We start from the raw sequence: 21,336 nt of genomic DNA, 5'->3' as shown, positions 1-21,336 counted from the left end.
TGTCTTCCAGACATGGGTGCCATCGTTGGTCCTCCTGCTTCTAGCTCTGGGGGCATCAAAGTCAGCCAACCTGCTCCAACTTTCTCGTTTTTTGGCATTTCCGCAGGCGAAGGCTAATCTCCCAGCGTTCCTCACTGGAGACTCTGGAGGACATTGAGGAAAACGCTCCCCTCCGCAGGTATTGTACTACATAAAATAATATAACTATTGGTATAATGTGAAATAAATTCCATCTCTTTGATAACAGAGACCTATGTTCATCTCTTTGTTGACACTGGGGGGCGTCTTTAACCCGTGGCCGTCTTCCTGGGCGTTCTCCTAAGGTGTCGAACCCTGTCGGGTTCACCCAGACCAAAGAGCTTCAAGAAGGTCCACTTCATTAAGAACATGAGGCAGCATGACACCCGCAACGGCAGGTACGTGTGTACGCCGATCTGCTCAGCGCCGCGGCGGAAAACTCTGGAAATCGGGCACTCTGGGGTTTGACGTGTCCCGTGAGGCGTCGGTGTCACATGTCCGTCCGGCTTCGATTTTATCTTAAAGGTGAACTAACAGGCTAATGGGTGACTATGGAAAAGGATGCTGGTTCCTGCTACTGTGTGGCTGGACTCATGCCAGTTTCTGCCGACGTGTGTTTTTTTTTTTCCTGATAGCTCAGATTTATTGAATTCAGATGTTCCTGCTTAATGAAAAGAGACATAACACAAGCGGCTGTTGTAAATCTGGGCTGCTCTGTAAACACCCATATTTTCACAGCCCTCCTGGGTCTGTGCGAATCAAATTAACTTTGAAAAGTTTATGAGTTGCCTGTTCAGTTCTTAATTGAAAACACAAGCCAAGACTGATAAAGTTCCTCTAGTTTTTGTAGTTCACCAAATATCACATTTCTAGTGCTGAATTATTAGTTTTACTAAATTTATTAAGTTGTACTACTATTATCCATATTCTTAGCCTTACCTTGTTAGCATAGATTTTCTCTAACACAGTTGGGTTTGCATGGAAGATAAGGTCTAAGTTTTCAGAACTTTTAAAGTCTTATGCTATTGCTATATGATGTGAAGAACAAACCACATGCACCCACCAGAATTTCCAGCAGACCGTCAGCAAGATTTATGTTTATTGCAAATCCAGTAGACGTTTTTAGAGTGCCAGTTATTTCTCATGACTTTCCAGACTCTTAAGAATAAGTGTTTGAAAAGGGTTCCTTGTTGTTGGGCTTAGGTTCTGCCTAGAACCATAAAAAGACTCTACAAAGAACTCTGCCGGGGTATATTTGGAACTGTTGTTTAGACGAGACCATAGCAGACATCGAGAGAGGAAAACCTCCTCAGTTGTGCTTAAAGATAAATGAGTACATCTCTGCCAAGTGACCATTATCGATAGGTTCCCATTATGACACTGAGGAATTTCAAAACCATTATAAGATTAACATATAAACTTTTAATCCCAGTGGAATCTCTTGTGCACATAGGAGTTAGGTATGTAAAGTGTGCACATAAAAATCAAATTTGGTGTAAACACGGCTAAAAGACAATTTGCAGTTTCATTTTATTATTCTTTCAATATAATGCAATGACACCATTTTCCCAGATGGATTCCGCATAAAAGCGTTCATTTATTGGGAAAGTCGCCATAAGACTATTTCTTGGAGTCCAATTGTTTCTGATTTTATACAGTAATTCTGTCTTGGGGGAGAAGCATGTGGATCCGTTCTGGTTCTATACTTGTGTTTCACATCACAAAAATAAAAGCCAGCCGATCCTGGCGTCTGTGTTCATAGAAGACGAAGTTCCACACAACATCTGAACCTAAAGTGAGATCGTCTGGTCTTTTTTAGCCTTGCGTATCTTTGTCAGTGAGAGCCTTTCAGGTCCACTGTCATCGTCAGGTGGGTTGGCAGCTTGGCGAAGAGTCCTTCAGCGTAGATGGTGATAAGGCCACGTCGACGGAAACCTAAGACGGCCTCGGCCATAGAGATATATCGAGTGCCATTTGAACAGGTGGTCAGGTAGAGTGCCGTCAGCGTGGCACACCTCCAGCCTTCCTCAAGCTGTTCCCCATGAGCTCAGACTGCCGTCCGCCACGGGCGAGGCTGGCACCGGTTACCAGAGCATTCCGTCGCAATTGGGCAGAGAGTCTCTATAGGTAGGAGGTTTGGGGGTCTTGTGTGCGCAGACCTGAGAAAACCCACCGGAAATTACATCACGAGTGTCACGCGTCACTGCAAGGCTCCAAAACGCATCCCTCGAGATGCGGCCGAACATGACACGCTTCACCTGTGTGCCACGTTCTCTAATCTCTTCTCCTATCTCCATTTGAACCTGAGTGTCACACTGCTGTAGAGATCTCACTCAGCCTGTCATTGTTTTGTCTTATAGGATAGTCCTAATCAGTGGCAGAAGATCCTTCTGTAGTGTGTTTTCTGTCCTGCCCTATCGAGACTGTAGCCAAACAGGGTATGTATCCTCTAGCATGCTAACCTTCACGTGTCCCACCCATCTCCTTTGCCCGCTCTTGTTCTCTCGCCTCTAGTTCTGAGCTTTTGCGTAGAAGCGGTTTATATCCAGAAGCATCCTGCTTTTACTTTTGTCCTCTTTATGTCATGCGGTGTTCCCGCGCATGGAAATACGCATCCGCTCATGTACAGGCAGCTCTCGACTTACATAAAACCGACTTAAGTAAATCTGCACGTACGCAAAAAAATTCCGAGCTATGTGGAGTTCACAGAAGTGCTATCGCACTCGATATTTTTATTTTTTTAATATATGTTATGCAGTACATGTTGTATTTTTTTTGCCCTACGTGTTTTTGTTTTTTTTCGCTAAAGGCTGTTCAATGGTATGGGCGGGGTAAATCCGATTTACGCAAAATTTGACTTGCATATGGGTTTGTGGAACGGATTACTTACGTCTGTTGAGAACTGCCTGTGTATGTGTGTGTACGTACTTTATATATTGATTAAAAAGCTTCTAGACAGCACACCTTAAGGTTCCAGAGATCTTAGGGAAAAAGCAGAACCGTTGGCACCTTTAGCTAGCTCAAGCGCTAACGAACGCTTAACGATGAGCCGAGGATGCGTATGGGCATGACTTTAGCTTTGCTGTTGCGTTACGCATACTGTGTTCCTTTCGCAAAGTTCACCCCTCTGTTTCCTGGAGACCTTTGAACCCCATAGACCAGGGGTGCCCAACCCTGCTCCCGGAGATCTACCACCCTGCAGAGCTTAGGTAGAGCCCTAACTTAACACGCCTGATACAGATAATCAGGCCCTTTAGTTATATCTTAGTATTAGAGTCAGCTATGTTGAAGTTAAGCTGATTCTCATAGTGAGATATAACTGATTATCTGTATCAGGTGTGTTAGGGTTGTACCTAAGCTCTGGGGGGAGGGGGTAGATCTCCAGGAGTAGGGTTGGGCACCTCTGCCATAGATCATGCTTTGCTTGGCTGCTAGTCCTTCATATGCTCCCATGTCAAACTCATTGGTTTGGGTTCCTGGTTCCCATATAAACTTAACCGAATGAAAGTGACTTTGCTGTGACAACCTCAGCATCAAAACCCCCTATATCAGAAGACAGGATTTCTTAGAGGAAATGCATTTTTTGTTGTTGTCAAAGCAGCGATTGGTTAAGGATGAAGTCTGAATGCTTAAAAACCAACTTCTGTGTTTTCTGAATGTTTCAGGTAAAAATAATAATAATAAATTAAAAAAAAAAAAAAAAAAAACGTTGGGGGAAAAATTTTACTGTTTTGTCTCATGCCTCATTTTGCATGATGATTAATCATGCCATTGTTTCAGGATTTGGGAACAAAAGCAGTCTCAGACCGGCCCTTCCAGCTTCCTGTTTCTCGCTCATGAGTTAAATCCTGACCTGACCTTGCGCGGCATTCCGGATTTCCATTGAACCGGGCTGCATTTCGGAGAAAGTCCAATTAAAAGACAATGGGCTGCTAAACACTGGGAATGTGGCGAAATTCAAGCTGAACAGTCCGTTCCTGAACGTTTCTTTGCTCCTTTCGCTCTGTTCTTGAAAGCCACTGTTGCAACAATGGAAAGCCAGCTGACCGCTGGTTTGATCCCCTCTTTAAGCTCGTATCGCAGGAGCCGTTTCAAATAGCTCACTTAAGCTGGACCGCATGGATGAGTGCCGGCATCGATCCGAACGCGTCCCAGCGGCGATGCTCACATCTGGCTGTGCAGCACTGACATCAGCGTGTTCAGGGCCGACCTGCCACCAGCCAGGGCCCGTTTGTGCACGGATACCCCTCCTCCTTTGGACCGTGAGGCACCCCGGTCCCCTTCCCTGGTTCCGTGAAACCCCAAGGGTCAACTAATGAAGAGTTGTACCTTGAAGATGAGAGCAGAAGAGCTTGTGATGGAAGTTCTTCATTCATTTTCCGTTCATGTATTTAGTTAACACCTTTACCCTAAGCGATGTACAATTGAGAAAGTACGCCCAGTTCATGTAGCAAGTGGGCTTATTCTTACACGCTCCTACAATAATAATGTTACTATGAGAAGTCACCTGACATTTGGGGTCAGTTTAACCCCACGGTAGGTGTGAGAGTTAAAGGGCCAGTTTACCCCAAAATCAAAAAACAAACATATGTCTCAGATATGCTGTCAGGCTGTTTACGCATCTAGATTGTTTTGGTGAGAGTTGCCTAGTTTTGGAGATACGACTTCTGGTCAGAGACATTTTTCAAATGTATTTTTTAGCGCGTTGATTGTCACAGACAGAATCATTCAGTCCCATTATAATCGCATGAAGACTGACATTTCTATGCCCAGTTCCTCTAAAACTAGGCAACACTCATCATCACAACAACCTAAATGAGTAGCATATCTGAAATGTTTTTTTTTTTTTTTTTTGGAGTGAACTGCCCCTTTAAGGACCTTGCTCAAGGGCCCAAAGGTGACATCATCTTGCTGCCCACAGAATTTGTTCTGGCAGTCTTCCTATCATGGGCACGGAGATCTCGCCTGGAGATCCACTCACAGCTCCCACAAGAATGTTGTGGCAAGAGCCAGGAAACATTACCTTCGGTTCTTTAATAGGTACAGAGATCTGGATGTTTCATCACATTAGTTTGTGTGTGAAGTATTTGTTTAGTTTTTTTTTTTTTCTCAGAATGCCACAAGGCACCAATGAGAACCTCAGAATGCCACAAGGCACCAATGAGAACCTCAGAATGCCACAAGGCACCAATGAGAACCTCAGAATGCCACAAGGCACCAATGAAAACCTCAGAATGCCACAAGGCACCAATGAGAACCTTTTCACCTACAGAGGTTGGTCAGTCTTCCACAGAGCATTGCGGAAATGTGGCGTTGGTCCAACACGAAGTTCAGCATCTGCTTGAGGTTTATTTCACGTCATGACCAGGCTGGTTGATCTTGGTCAAGTCGTAGTGAGAACGTGACCTTGCTGGGGACTTTGGCTTTCAGCAAGGCACTCTTTGATAGAACATCTGATTATTGAAAATGATATGATGGTAAAGCAGGCAGCCTGTGGAACAGGAAGAACAGACATGTTATTAAGTAATATTGTTTTTCCAAACTATGGAGAGTTTTTGTTTGAATAGAACCCTCTGCAGGTAACCTGCAGATGTGACAAGTATACTTTACAGCAAATATTTTCTGGAAGCATATTTATCCAGGTGTATAAACACATTTGGTGTCCTGCTAGGTATCCTCATTCTCTAACGTGTTCAGATCGCCGGCAGACCCTCTAGGTGTTGAGATTCTCAGAAGAAAGATAATATCACGCAGTTTATTCATGTTCATTCATGTGTCATGATGGGCAACAAATCCATAGGGCTATGTACAGTCCATAACCTTCAAGACAACCATCATTGGTGACTGACTTTCGCTGCCTCATTTGGGTCTTATTCTTTCTTCTCCAAACAAGAAACCAACTGCTCAAACGTCTCCTGAAATACAAGTCAGAAAGTTGTAACCTTGTATTAGTTTCATACTTGTAGCTAGATGCACTGTTACATTGACCAGCTTCTTATTGATGGTGTCTATATAGACAGAGAAATGTAGACTACAGCATGCTCATCCGTTCCTCACCTCAATTACTTGGATTGATTTGCTACAGGGTATTTTATTAACCGTGCAATTCAATTACACCGTTAAGTGACTCAAGCCACTTGAGAGGCGAAAAAGGCCGGTAGTTGACAAATTAGATGTCATTACCTTTCTCGGTATAATCCTGTTCACTGGCTCTTTTTAGTGACTCAGGGAATTTAGATGACATCATTCACAGTTTCATTCCTCCTTTTCTGTTTTTTTTCTCTTCTTTTTTTCCCTCCCCCAGGTATTTCAGGGACATATTAAATTACAGTCTATTAAAGCTGTCAGTTAGGCTTGCCTACTTGAGGTCCAAGCTAAACTGCAAAAATTTCGATTTTTCTTTTCTGACCCAGTTAGAGGGTGCTGATGCTGAATACCCGTCAACACCAGGTCATGGGAGAGAATCCGGGTCTGTAAATTCCTGCTGGGGAGTTACAATAACCCCCTCCTTAACACCTGTGTGCTTTTGTAAGATGTATGACCTTTTAAGGAAGGTACTGTCTATTATGATGTCATAATCTGCAGAAGGTCACACAACAGTTAATTGGCTTTTTTTTCCACCCCTACTGGAAACCTAAAATAGCCTTAGAGTTCAAGGTATCAAGGTGCGTTTAATCATGAATAAACCTCTCAGCCGGGTCACATAGCACTGCGTAGGAGAGCCACCAATCACAGGAGCGGTAATACCGTTTCCACTGGTAACCGTCAGCCTGCTCAGGCTTCACGTTTCCATTGAACTTCTCCGTTGAGGTACTCATGCGGCAGCCGGTCATCGCCGATGACCAGCTTCATCGCTCCTCCCCAGGGCAAAATGATGCCATTTGTTCCACGACCGAAGAACCCTAGGACTGGAGCCTCAACGCCAACACTTTTGTGGATCGTAGAGCCATGGTATCTTACCCGTTTTAATCAGCCTTGCAAGCTTCTGCAGTCGCCTGATAAAATCAATGTCCTGAGTGGCATTCCCGTGCTGAATGGGTCGACACAGAACTGTGACATCGTGGGTACTGACTTCAGTCTGCTGACTCAGATAGGCGGGTCCAGGGACCCGACTCATTGATGGACCTTGGCTTTGACTCTGACCACGGTCTACACCTTGTTTTTAGCCAGCAGGCCCGTTTTTATTATAATGTTAGCGTACTTGGGGAGGGAGGCAGCTAATTGACCATAGATCTCGAGATCTACTCCCCACTTAGGAGTTTTTGGTTCATGTCCTCTGTTGTGTTCGGTCTCTTTCTTCCACTCATTCTTTCCGTCTTCCCCTTTTCCATGTTTCATGCATTATTCTGTATAAACAATGCAGTAATGCATTACCACGCACCCAGGCGCTATATAAAAATAAATCCAACTGGATGAAGTGGAAAATGACTTTCTCGGAAGCTACCGTGGCGATTCGGTTATCGCCGCTGGTCCCGTTAAGTCCCATGACACCTGCTACGTACGTGCAGCCTCTCAGCCTCCCTAATGAGTGTCACTTGTGTCCCTTCAAGCTTCTAAGGCAGAGAGACATAGCCATTGCCAAATTGAGGAGCTTTGCCGCTGAAGGGGTGCCCTGGGAATTTCCGGAAAGTCCATTTTCCACCGGCTGAGTTTCAGGAATCGCGACTCATGGTCACATTTTCTATTGTGAGCACTTTTTTTTTTTTTTTTTCTTTTTGGACTCTTTCCAAAGAAATGTTACATGGTACATACTGCAAGCCTTTTGGATGATGCATTCGTTTTGAAACTACAGCCTTAAATGAATCAAACAGCCAGACAGACCTGTGGGTACGGTGCTTTCCTTCAGAGGTAATTGTAGAATTCACTTCTGAACTACCCCGCAAATCAAGCACCGGGATCATTGCCGACCAGTGGGGATACCGTGTGGGATTGGGGGGAATGAGTTGGCCTGGCTGTTTGGGAGGGGGGGCAACTAAAGTGGTGTTCTACACTGACAGGGAGACCAAAGTGGACGTAGGGCGTCAACGGCACCCCTCAGGAGGCGTCAGCGCCAAGGAGATGGTGATCGGGCTGGAGGGCGTGGAGCTCGGGGCAGATGGGAAGGTGAGGCAGGTGGCCGGGTTGGTCTGAGGCCTACCAGGGGAGGTGACTCTGCATGGTTGGCCGTTTTTTGCTCTTTGCAACATACGGCTTGACATTGGAATCAGTCGATCCCTGCAGCACCATTGGGTTTCCTGTACGCTGATCCTTCATTGTTCCTCTAGAGTTTCATTTGATGGCACCATTGAATGTAGCCATCTGGGAACCCTATGAAGTCTTTGATTTGAAATGGCTTTTCAAGGAAACGGTGCTTGGATACATGAGGGACCAAGAGCCGTCGAACATCTGACCTTAGTCATTTTGTTGATTGCATTTTACAGGTGTGTTTTTTTTGCCTTTGGTGGAGAGGTCCTGTTTATAGCGGTCTTAGAGGGTCCAGCTCTGGTTCGAGCCTGTTCCTGAACACCCTGTGATGCTGAGGAGGACCACGTTTCAAAGCGAGTGGAAGTTCCTCTCCGCACCCTGCTCCCATTCATTGTGTGGCCTCCATTGTGTTGTCTCCTTAGACGGTGTCCTACACCCAGTTCCTGTATCCCACGAACGCCCTGAGCTGCCGCAGGAACACCATCGACTCCACCTCGTCCTTCTCACAGTCGCGCCACTCCAGCCACCGGAGCCTGAACCTGGCACGAGCCAACAGCACCCAGGGCAGCATCGATACAGGTCAGCAGCCCACCTGTACTGGCCATCGTACCCACAAGCGGTGTTTGAATTCTTGGAGGTCTTGGGGCGCCCCCTGGTGGGCAGTCCAACCATGACTTGAAACCGTAACAAGTTTGCGTAAATGTAGGGCAGGGGTCTCTAATCTTATTTGTAAAGTTATTGATTTATTTATTGATAACTTTGTCAATGGAATCATGTTTCTCTCTTATGGAAAGTAAAAATCCACACCAAGATTTTGTTTCAATCATCCAGTTGAGCACTCTGAGACTGTGACTCTTTATGCTGAACTGGTTGGTTGAAACAAAATCTTTGTCCGGATTCTTAATTTCTGGATGTGAAACGTCCACCTCTGATGCTGCCCTACTGTGATGCCGTACACAAATGCATAGTGTGATGTCTAAGGATCGTGGAGAACAGCAGATCAACAGTGATGTGGGACTTAGAGATGATCCAGATGATTGTCTCTTAAAACCTTATTTAATGTTTAATCATATCGAGACACGCACTCACCGTGTCTGTCGGAACCTTCTAGAAAGTTGGCGTCTGATGTTCCAGAAGGCCAACCTCTGTACTAAATGTGGTCACTCTGTCACATGCTGATAAAGCCACTTCTGTTCTGAAATCTGACACCTTGATTTTTTTTTCCTCACATGTACAGTGAAACTAGGTCTCTGGACAAAACATATTTTTATTTTTGCGACTGGTGTTGTTGCAACCAAAGAATAGACATAATTAATTCATAATTTAGCAAATGAAACATTATCGTTTCACCCTATGAATAATTTGCTGTTGACTTCTGTTGTTTTTCTTTTTTTTAATGTTGCATGTTCTCTGTGGAACAGTTTTTATGAACAGTTCAGTCAGGTGTTTCTTTAACAAACCTTTTTTTTTTTTTTAAAAGTCTACACAACTGAGGAATATTTAAATAATAAATATTTGAATGTGAACTATTTAGCCTGTGGGAAAGATCTGTTTTAACTCAGATTCAGTTGGCTGCAAGATAAGTACACTCAGATTACATCGGATGTGTTCTGACCTTTAAGAGTGGTGTTTTTGAAAGTACATTAATGAAATAATGATCTCCTTGATATTTTGTCGTTTTTTTAGCATGTAAATACGGACCTTTTCAGTTTTCCTGAGCGCAGACTTTCCTGAGCGCAGGCCATCTATTCCCGCTGGTCTGAAATCAGAGTCTGTGCATTATCGTGACCTTTTCCACCTCTAGGCAGCAGCAGCGATGTCATCAAGGTCAGTCAAGCGAAACAGGTCAAGAGTTTGCACATCAACGGGTTTCCTCCTTTGGGGGTGGCACACAGTTTGGAAACGACGCCCTTTTGTATGAAGGCGGAAAAACGAGAGGTCATGTTTTTACGGGCATGTTGACCCCCTTCCCTCGTTCCAAGCCTGAGGTCAATGGGACTGTGGCCAGGGTTAGCCGTGTGCTCATACTGTATGCATTTTTAATTTGTTTGCACGGGGGACACCCTCGCCGCAGCTTATCTCATGGTGTTTGCCAGCGCGCATCGTCGGTAACCCAGTCCTCGTTGGGGATTAACCAGAGCTCTTTAAAGGCCATTGCAGCTGTGGTTTATCCAGGTCAGTGTTTCTCAACCCGGTCCTCAGGTACCTGCAGACAGTCCACGTTTTTGCTCCCACCACACTTCATGCAAGGAATCAAGAATGAACCAAGCAATCAAGAAGGGAACAAAATGTGGTCTGGGAGTCCCCAAGGACCAGGCTATGACCCGGGCGCCAAACCCAAACTTTATAGACATTCCTGCTAGAATCGATGCATCCTAACTGTTTTTTAAAGGCAGATGTTGCGTGATACCATTCGTGCTGCCGGCCGTCGACCGGCTTACAGTGACGCATCTCCTCCAGCATCATTATCGGCCATTGACCCCGTTGCTCTCACTCGCAGGAAACGACATGGGCGACTTCTTCGAATACGACCCCAACCTGCTGGATGACCCCCAGTGGCCGTGCGGGAAGCACAAGAGGGTCTTGATCTTCCCCTCCTACATGGTGAGTGACCCCGGCCCCGTCTAATCAGCTCGCGCTGGGATTTTCCCATCTTCCCTTGCTCTGGTTCCAGACGCAGGATGACTTATTGGTATCTCATCGCTTAGTCACTTAGACTTTTTTTTTTCCAGAGAAACTTCACTTGTGGTGACAGTTCTGTGTTTTACCCGTTCGCTGAAGCGTTCCGTTGGTTGAGTGTTTCTCGTTTACGGAATTCTGCACTCATAGGTTCCCTGTTGCCCTACTAGGAACATGTGGTTCCTATTCTGAAACACAATTGGTACTAGCCTCTCCCACTGAATCCAGTTTCACCAGTTTCTCCTCAGTCCTGTCATTTCATTCTCACTCGATCAGATAGCCTTGTCCCTGTGAACTCCTCCTACATATCAGGTGGCATCTGTGTAGGACAAACTTAAATGAAGTGTATGGGTGCAAGTGACTGCTTCTGTAGCTGGACAAGCAAAGCGTAACGCTAACAAGGCTAAGGCGGGGGAGTACGCACGAAGTAGCCTGTGTCTCCGCTGTAAGTCGCTTTGGATAAAAATGTCAAATGTAAACAGGAAGTTGATTAACGCGCTTAATTACCGAAGGCGGACTGCAATTCTGCCGACAGCTGGCGCTGCTTCTATGAGGATCTCAAAGTGCTTTCGGTGGAAGAATCACTATGTGTGATGATGAGCGTTACGTTGTCTATGAAAAGCAAACAGCCAGGCTCCCAACGGACTGATTGTTGAGGCTCTTTTTTATCGTCCTCTTCTTTCTAAATGACGTTTTTCATTGTTTTTAAATTTGAAACCTGTGGGAATTCTCTCACGTTCTCGAAGACACAAGTGGATGATCTAACGACGTCTCCCTCCTGGGTATGATGTAATTGGCTCTTGAGTGCCGTTAACTGCTTTTTTTGGGCAGGATCAGTAAGCCAACTTCAGGCTTCCTAGCAAGACTGTAGCTTGGGACGTCCAAAAACCAGTTCCTGATATCGATGGTTTTTAGCCGCTCCAACGTGCTCACCCAGCAACGCGACACGAAGCTGTCACACATCTCAGCTTTTCTGGAACGTCTGGCTCTCCGGCGCCGAGGATGGGAGAGATCCAAGTGTGGATTCAGTCATTTTGTTGACGCATCGGAAGATTAATCTAGTAAATAAACAGAAAATCCGAAATGGGGAGAGGCAGCCAATAGTGATGTCGCTGTTACTATGGAGAGGACCCGGGACTGAGCGCGACGCCCAGGTCTGTTAGGAAAACATGCTGCCGGTCAGGAAAGAGGAGTCAAAGCTACAAGAGAATGTTCCGGGCTCGGACCAGTTTGTGGTATTATAGTATGTCGAGTTATTGTTCCTTTGTTTCTTGCCGTTTTAATAATGATGACAGTCTGCAGTGAGTCCAGTTCAGTCTACCTCAGCATTCAAACGCACCTGTATAGAAAATCTATATTAGGAACAGGGGGAGCAGAGCCCCCACTGAGGGGTGAATATTAAATCTCTGGGGTGTGTCTGCCCTCCAGGTGTCTTTATAAAGTTTGGTCTTACTCCTGTTTTAAACTTGCCTCCGTATAAATAATTTACAGTTCTGGATAAATGAACGATTGTCCTGCTGGGTTCATGAATGGAACCGTTCATTCTAAATTGTCCTCTCCCGGGATGATTGATGCACCCACACGCCGATTCCACTTGGCAGCATCTCACCCCAAACACCCCCAACCCCCCACCCCCCACCATGCCGCATGTTTTCATGACATATGCCATCTGGCTCTGTGCCACGCGATTCAGCTCCGGCAACGACTTGTAAACATTGCATCAGCGAGCCACAGTGATCTGTTTAGACCGAGATAAGAGGGGTAATGCGGGCTTAGATAACCCGGTGGGTGGAGCTGTGACTCCCCCCGGTGATAGTCTGGGGGGGGGGGCTGAACCGCAAGACAGGACTCCCAGACCCCTTGTTTCCTCATGGAGTCGCCTCTGGTGTTACTGTCCGGGAAACTTTGCAGCGGTTGTTTCCATGGCAACAACAAGTGGGGGGTTCACCTGCTCCTCTTTCTGGTCTCTCCTCCTTCTGGTGCTCATCAGTTGTCCAAACCCACACCCTTCCGGGGTCCCTAACCCTACACACCACCCCGGGGCGATGTTGCCGTTACTGTAATAATAAACCAAGATCTGAGCCCACAATGGAAAATGATCCATGATACCATTTCTGATGGTATTTATGATTTATGTAAAGTTGCGTCCTCAGCAATACAGTGGCCTCTTGAAGGAAAGGTGTTGATTAAAACGCAGAGGTATTTTTATATAACACTAAATTATCAGAACAACGCAGGAACGCTTTCTAACTACTGTGATGGCTGTGAAACAAAGTGACTGGATCAAAGAGGTGGACATTGGCCTCCCACTCCCTTTGAGGCTGCGTTTCCATGGAGATACCGCAGCAACAGACAGAATTATTGTATCTTTTTCCCTCTTCCCTCATGATGTAAAATTGTTCTCAATCTTATTTGAATTGAGAAATTGACTTTATTTTTCGCTTAAACTCGTCTCATGAACATAAAATTTATGCCTAACGTGTAACGTGCTTTTTACCCATACTGCCTTGCACCTCAGCTTAAGCACAGTTGACCCGAGTTAATGGCCATTCAACCCTAGTCATGACTGGTTCTGTTTCAGACCACGGTCATAGAGTACGTCAAGCCGTCGGATCTCAAGAAGGACATGAACGAGACCTTCAAGGAGAAGTTCCCTCACATCCGCCTGACGCTCAGCAAGATCAGGAGGTGAGGGCCGTCGGAGGCGGCCGGCCCGGTCCGTACCCGTGCAGCGGCCCCAGCTAACGTGCTCCTCCTTGTACCCGGGCAGCCTGAAGCGGGAGATCCGCAAGCTGACCCAGGAGGACTGCGGCTACGAGGAGTCCACGGTGGCCATGGCCTTCGTCTACTTCGAGAAGCTGGCGCTGCGGGGAAAGCTGAACAAGCAGAACCGCAAGCTGTGTGCCGGTGCCTGTGTGCTGCTGGCCGCCAAGATCGGCAGCGACCTCAAGAAGCACGAGGTCAAGCAGCTCATCGACGTGAGTCACTCCCTCCGGCTCGCGGGCCGGCAGTTTCCAGATCCTTCTGAACCAAGATGGCTGACCCTGACACCTGTTTATATCGAGCCTCTTAAACAAGAGCTCACTCTGTAATATTTTGCTCCTCATACACATCCAGTTAAGGTCTGGTCTGAGTAGTCAGCTGAGGTATTAGGAAAGTTCTCAAGAACTTCTTGTTCTACTCTAACTGCTCTTTCCACAGAAAAGGTTTATGTTTCCTTAGTGTTAAAACTTAAGCATATTGCCTTTATAAGCTTTGTGTCTTATCTTCGTAACCAGTACATAAACATTCATTTATATCAACATCCACGGACTTCTATGTGGAGTAACAGTGTGTAGGCCGGTACACATTTGTTATGCTGTACGGAGTTAAGGAGCTGTAAGTGTGTCCCTATTTTATTAAGCTGTACATGATGTGTAAATAGTGACATTTAGTTTCAGGAATTGTATGTTCAGTGATGATTCAGTGTGGTTACAAAGCTTCTTCGTTCATCCAGAAACTGGAAGAGAAGTTCCGGCTGAATCGTCGAGAGCTAATCGCCTTCGAGTTCCCGGTTCTAGTGGCCCTGGAGTTCAACCTGCACTTACCGGAACAAGAGATCATGCCCCACTACAGACGTCTCCTGCAAAGCTCCTAGCGCTGGCTACCTGTCAGGAGAGCTGCAGCCGCCGTCGCTCTCCTGATCCATCGTGGAGGAACCTTTGTCTTGGGTGGCCTGGGCTGGAGCGAGCACCTCTAGAAGCTCCATCCACTCCCGTTTGCTGGACCCAGAAACCCCTAGCTTCCCCAGAAAGCAGGGTCTAGGAGGTCCTGCCCTCTCATCACATTCAGTCTAGCAGAACGTCTGTCGCTTCTTCATAAACACAACTTAAACACAAACCCAGGCTGACAAGCAGAAGATTCAGAAGGGGAGATGGTCTGTTTTCTCCCAAGCTAACCAGTCTCTAATCATCTCAGTGCTCTTCTAACTGCAGTGTTGCTAACGATGTGTCTGATTTCTAACAGGTATGAGCAGAAGCTTATACTTCCTAGAAAATTCCTCACAGTGTCAAACTAGTGGATTGTCTCCTCCCAGAGACTTATTTTTTGGTCCCTGATATTTCAATCGAGCTGGTAATGGGAAGTTTGCGCAGAACTGATTTCTTACGTTCGAGCTCCAATATTTTAACCTCTGGCATGTTGGGGTGCCTTCAGATTTTTTATACAAATGAAAGAAATCCTGAAATCATTGTTCAGTGGCCTACAGAGACAAGACTGACCCTCTCTGATTCTGTCCTCTTCATTTTCCTTCCTGACTTTCACCATCGTAAGTGCTCTTTTCTTTTGCAGGACTTTGGGAAGGAATGCCAACTGTTGCCATGCTAATTGGGAGATTCATCTCACATCTCCCAGCACTAGGAAGCTCTTTACGGCTGAGTTGTTCAGGAATGATGTTCCTGAACGTGCTGTTCTTCATTGGCCTCAAGCAGCAGATCTTGCGTGGATTTTGTTGGTGCGACGGACACGTAATTCACTGTAACACGCTGTCATCATTCCAGTTTCCGTACTATGGGCCAACTGAGTTTTACACAGGAAAATGAGGAGCTGAACATGCAGTGTCATCAAGCCCTGGATTTTTTCCATACGGTCTTTTTCCTGCTTACTACCCATCTCATATGAAGAAGTGAGGATTTGGGCCTTTTTAGTATTGTTCCTTAAACCTCCCCCTCTCGTACTCTACGTTAGAGTGTTTTATCAGCACGTTTACGGTGCTATTTTGGAAGAGAAAAGCGATAGTAAGGGTGTGTGGGTCATGATGAGGATGTAGCCGCGTGTGGTCATGTGACTCTGGTTGGGTACTGGAGTGCGATGATGTAATGAACGGAAACTGTGCTTGGGAATTAGCGAATGTGTTGAGGTGACTGAAGATCAAGCGAAACTGCCTACTTTCTGTGGGGCCTCTTTTCTCCCCCGTTTCTCCTGCTTTTTTGTATCAGTTATCGGATATTAATTCAGTATTATCTTTTAGCTTTAATTACGCCCCCCAATTTATTCCCTCTATGATACGCATCGAGGGGGAAACTGATGTAAATACAGTGACCACAAAATCGATTTGTGGATTTTCTGATGTTTCTTTTTCCATTTCTTTCTTTTGTTGTTTTTAAATCCCTAATTTCGGGAATAGTTTCACCGGATTCTCAATCGGCTGCATATTCCACGTCTGAACCGGTTAACTGCTATTCTCCAATATTTCTATTTTTGTATAAAGTTTAAATATTCAAACATTTTCCAGTGTAAGAACACCAAAGACAAAAAAAACAAAAAGAAATGGGTCCGTTTTCCTCGGAGAAAGTAGGCCGTATCTAGCGTGTGTCCGACTCCTTTCAATGTGAGCTTCAGCGTGATCGAAACTGGAATTTCAGCCCAACCAGAGTTTAATTAGACAGAGAGCTGATTTGCAGCGGTGGTTAATCTCGGGCGGCACGTTGACGCAGAGATAACCGGCAGCCCAGCTGCACCAGGTTTGGTTTTTATCACTGTGTGAATCTGTAACCGAAATCCTGCTCGAATTAGACCAAATCGCTGGGAGACGGCTCTCGTGGGAACGGCGCGATCCGAGTCCCGGGCCCCGGGCCCCCAGCGTCTCGCCAGCGCGATCCGGGCCCCCAGCGTCTCGCCAGCGCGATCCGGGCCCCGGGCCCCCAGCTTCTCGCCAGCGCGATCCGGGCCCCGGGCCCCCAGTGTCTCTCTCACGGACGTGCACCTTGTGACATGCGGGTTTGTGAGGAAACAAAAACGGATTTTGACTTTCCCCACAATACCCATAAATAGTAACAATACATATGAGTGTGTAAATGCACTATTGCCTGTTCAATAAAAAAGAATGATAATGAATATCTTGGGGTGTTTGTCTCACATTCCGTTTTACATTCTACTTGCATTGTATTTTCCAATTATTTGTTTTCTTCATCCGTAAAGTTTTAATGGTGTTAAACTGACGATATCAGTATCACCCGAGGGCTTTAAACTGGGTTTGGATCTAGCAGAATGACGGCCCAGTCAGATGGTACCTTGCAAACTCAGTAGTTCTGAGTTCACTGAGGCTCTATTTCTACCCACAAAGATCATTGTGTTTCAGGCTCCTTTTTAATTCTCTACGTATTCGACGTGCACACGTGTTATAAGATGGACGCTGCCATGAGGTATGGCAGTAGTCATATTTAATTATATGCAATTATATTTAATTGTATCAATACCTCCCAACTTCAAAGCCTATAAGGCCTTTTAAGGTTGACCTTTTGTGTTATGATTCAGTTGTTTTCTATAAACCCTGACGAGATGAAGGAATACCCACCGCGAAGTTTATTTGCTCTGTATCCTGTCCTGGTAATCTGTTTACACTTTCTCTAATGTTTACCGGTTTCATGCTCCCAAGAATGCAGTTCCTGCAGAGGGAATGAGACTCACCAGCTGCGATTAAAAGGGGCTTTCGTTCCTCGGCGGGGAGGGGGGCCCGGATTGCTGTTGCCATTGTAGTTCTGATGAAACCTGACAGGACGGGACAACAGAATGGACTGACGCCCCCTCTCCTCCACCCCGCAGCCAGGTGCAGATTTAAGGAAAACAAGACCTGGATTGACACCAGCGCCTCATTCTGGCCATTGAGGGAAATGGCACGATGCTTTATTTTCCATTAGCACAAATACAAGTACAGGCACATTGGAAAGCTTCATTTCATAATATCCCATTTTACTCTTTCAGACACACACACGCGCATACACACACACACACACACACATATATATATATATATCGTTCAGAACTAGAACTAAGTTTGAGGTCTGAGTGCAGGGGCAGGCCATTTATCTGGCACCTCTGGATCATTTGGGGAGGGCAAGGCTCCTTGTTTAAGAGGCCAACAGACATGTGACTATTCTGCAGAGGCGGGGGCTGACCCAGAATGCTCAGCCTTGCCTGTTGACCCAATTCTCTCCCCATTGACAGCTTAATAAATGGGACGTTTCGGGCCAATCCCGGACCCCAATGACACGTCACCCTGTGTCACCGTGAAAATGTGTTGTGTCGTATGGGACAGTTGTTTGCGGCAGGCTTTCCGGAGCGGTGTTTTGGTGTGGGAGTTGTCCTTTCCTGCCCGTCGATCCCCTCGCCTCCAGCTAAGTGGTCTTGCCTTCACCGTTATTGTAAGTCGTAAACAAGGAAGTGATCGCCGACACAGATCAGAATGTCATTGTGCCAAGGTCGTTCCAGCTTGCAGGCCAGACGCCGGAGTGGGCATGACCTCCGCAGAGAGAGACCCTGCAAATCCCATCCTGGCTGTATCTTCATCAACGGCGATTTACTCTTCAGCCACAGGTTTTGTCGCGTCAGCTGACCACTGCTCTGGAGGCCAGTGAAACGGGAAACTTGGTGTCTATTGGTGCTTTCACATAACCATGTAAACAGTGGGATAGATGTCTTGCAAATTCATAATATTCTGGCAAAATGATTTCAGAACATCAAAAAATATATGTAGGTGACTGAATGTAAAGTATGCATGGTATTTAAAAATTTGGAATGCATATTCAGCACTGACATTCCTGGATTAGCCAGAGTGCCTCTGGTTTCCTGTATATTTGCCATCTGTTCTCAGTTCTAGGCTATTGTTGAGAGCCCGGGATCTTCCCCCTGCTCTCCTGTTTGCCCAGTGCCAGTCCTTATCGCTGGACAGGTCACCAGAGCAAGATGGGGGGGAAGGAAAAATACAGTCGCAAATTCCTGAAAATATGCTGCTGACTATCATTATTTGGAAGTGCTCCCCCCCCCCCCCCCCAACATTCCCATGTCCTCCCTGTGACAGACTTCAGCTAAAGGCGTCCCGTGTCAGCAAAGCTGTTTTGATCCCGTCAGTCCATCTAAACTCGACAGAACAGATGGTTCTTTAAGGTAAAATGCATTCTTTTTCAAATTGGGCTTTTTGAAATGATGTGAAATTGGATAAAAAAAAAAACTCCCCCAGCCTTTCTAGTGAGGAGGCCCAAAGGCATTAATAGCGGAAACGGTCCAGTTGCTCTGGGTGATTCAATCGCCACTTTCTGTGTGTGTGGGAGCATTTACACATTCCAGTAACGTTTATCACGTTTCTCGTCACTTATGTAGCAAATTATAATTCTGTGGTCCATACCTCAGTGGGTTAGGTAGGTATTCCTGTCTCCTGTAGGTTGTGGGTTCAAATCCCATACCTGCTAGAGTGATAATACCATCCTGAGGACCTTGAAAAAGGCCCTTAACCCCTACTGCACCAAGGAACCTGACAGACCCTGTGGACAAAAATACACGCGGTGGCCAGATTCCGAATCAGGGCCATTCCCTAAGTCTGTCTTTAAGCTGAATTTGTAGGCAAGTCAGAAGGTACATATGAATCATAATTAGCATCAGTTAGTCAAAAGCTTCTCGTGGTATACAATTCTTGCAATATATTTTACCTTTCTATACGTATGAAACACTTCGAAATACACTAAAACCTTTAAAAATAATGATACAGTACATAATGATAATAATAATCATCATAATATGTAACTACTTATGGTACTACACTGCATCTCGAACTGATGAACCGCCGCATAATATTTTCTAGCACATCACAAAGCAGAGCGTACATTCATTATTACGAATCATTCTATTTAACCCGAATTTTTAATATAGCAGGCTTTATGGCAGTCTGTTGAGTTGTCTGAGTCGGACGTTCTTAACCTGGAGACTGCCTGTGCCCATATGTTTGTGTATGAATAATGTCAATGTAATGAACAGCGATTTATTTGCAAAAGATAACGTCATGGTTGTACTTTGTTCTGTTGAAACAAACAGTCACCCCAAAAATCTGCTGTAAGAGGAACTTATAAACTAATTATCTTTGGCAGTAAAAGTTTCCTAATATGGTTGCTGATTAATTAGACTCATTAAATAACTAACTATAATCATTAAGTTGGGTAAGCTGAATAGTTATACTAATTTATTCAGTAGGCTGTTGAATGCATAGGTTTATTTCATTTGAAGTCAAATCAGTCATTCTACAATAGCCTAACACATACTTCAAAGCCTGCTGAAGTATATCAGAAAGCCAAAGTAATGTTTTTACTCCTGAAATACTCACAGAATCTGAAATAGTCACAGAATCTATATCCAATCCTATATTTTTGTTTTACAACTGGGTGCTAAATCAAGAAACTAAAACTCTGATGTGAAACCCACTCTAGTCCCAACAACCATCTGTAAAATTCCTAATGGCTTATCAGTGTTGCTTTGTGAATCACTTCTTGGTGGACAAGGTCGCCAGCTCTGAGGAACTTGTCCAAAAATAGAATTGGTAATAAATGGAAAGACAACACTAAAGGAACTTGGCAAAGAAAAAATTCCGGGCGAATTTTGACGTGACTGTCACCAGTATCTCAAGCCAGACTTTAGCTGGTAGCTGGTCTGTTGGTTTCTGTTGTACCAGTAGCTTTCCTGGTGAATCATCCGGCAGGTAATTAGGTAGTTGTGGTTGTTTATACTGGTTGTTTTGTACCGGGGCACATTTTCCAGTGAGATCAGCGATTTCAGATGTGTATGGGAAACATCAGCGTGAATCCGATATGTGTGTGTTTGTGATTATGTTTATATTACATTGTGGGGACCAAATGTCCCGCACAATGCGATAAAAACCTGTTATTTTGATGTTGTCGAGAATTTTCAGTTCCCCACAAAGGTCTGTGAATGACAAAAGACTTGTATTTAGTTTGGTTACTTGTGGTTAAGGTTAGGGCTGGGTACGGGTTAAGGTCGTCATGTTGGGAGTAGAGATGAATGGAGAGTCCCCACAAAGATATAATCACAAACCTCTATGTGTGTGTGTGTGACAGAGAGAGAGTTTTCTCAGGCTCGGCGTGTGCTAGACACAACACCAGACACGCTGCTCATTTTGCATTAGATAGGAGAGCGGGACGTCTTGAGGACAACAAGGGAAAACTAAGGTCACAGACGACACGTTAGCAGACGGGCCGGATTTAGCAGCGTCGCTGCTTCTGCTCACGTTACTGTCACCAGTGGCCCCGCAAGGGCAGCTCTGAGGAGAATCACAATCGTGCCTCTCTCTGAGAACCCGTTACAGTCAGCACCACCATGAATACCAATCATCCCAGCGTAGCCGGCCGCGTCAGGACCACTGCCCCGGCTCCGTACGTGTTCCTGATCGTTAAAACAGCACGAAGACAATGACAGTCACTGTGACACAGAATGGCGGATGGTTTCTTAAATAGCTGTTAGATTAAAATGCTGATAGAAGTCTGAATAACATCTATCCTCAGCTAATATATAGCACCGTGGCACGATTCTCCAGTTACTCAGGCCAAAATGCAGTGTCAGCTTCTAAGGTTCCCCCGAACCTTTCAGGTTCTTCACCTGCTTTAAACACATGGAGAATTTTAGCTTCTTAACAAT

The 21,336-nt window shown here is 45.5% G+C and overlaps 1 protein-coding gene across 2 annotated transcripts in view; it reads left to right on the top strand.

The window, feature by feature from the left end:
• Positions 1 to 16,757, top strand: part of cables1 (Cdk5 and Abl enzyme substrate 1) — a 28,896-nt gene extending 12,139 nt beyond the window's left edge. Inside the window, exons 2-10 of one of the 2 annotated variants that reach the window (XM_023815609.2) lie at positions 107 to 178; positions 324 to 416; positions 2,379 to 2,456; positions 8,016 to 8,121; positions 8,625 to 8,781; positions 10,703 to 10,806; positions 13,463 to 13,569; positions 13,652 to 13,859; positions 14,378 to 16,757. In XM_023815609.2, the coding sequence (XP_023671377.1) occupies positions 107 to 178; positions 324 to 416; positions 2,379 to 2,456; positions 8,016 to 8,121; positions 8,625 to 8,781; positions 10,703 to 10,806; positions 13,463 to 13,569; positions 13,652 to 13,859; positions 14,378 to 14,518 (1,066 nt within the window). In that variant the 3' untranslated portion in view covers positions 14,519 to 16,757. The remainder of the gene's footprint in view (positions 1 to 106; positions 179 to 323; positions 417 to 2,378; positions 2,457 to 8,015; positions 8,122 to 8,624; positions 8,782 to 10,702; positions 10,807 to 13,462; positions 13,570 to 13,651; positions 13,860 to 14,377) is intronic. The other variant, XM_023815610.2, reaches the window with a different exon arrangement.
• The last annotated feature ends 4,579 nt before the right edge of the window (positions 16,758 to 21,336 follow it).

Source organism: Paramormyrops kingsleyae, chromosome 4, assembly GCF_048594095.1.
Source record: "Paramormyrops kingsleyae isolate MSU_618 chromosome 4, PKINGS_0.4, whole genome shotgun sequence".
NCBI classification, from domain to species: Eukaryota; Metazoa; Chordata; class Actinopteri; order Osteoglossiformes; family Mormyridae; genus Paramormyrops; species Paramormyrops kingsleyae.
Note: the sequence above shows the minus strand (reverse complement) of the source record. Positions and strands in the feature narration are given on the sequence as shown.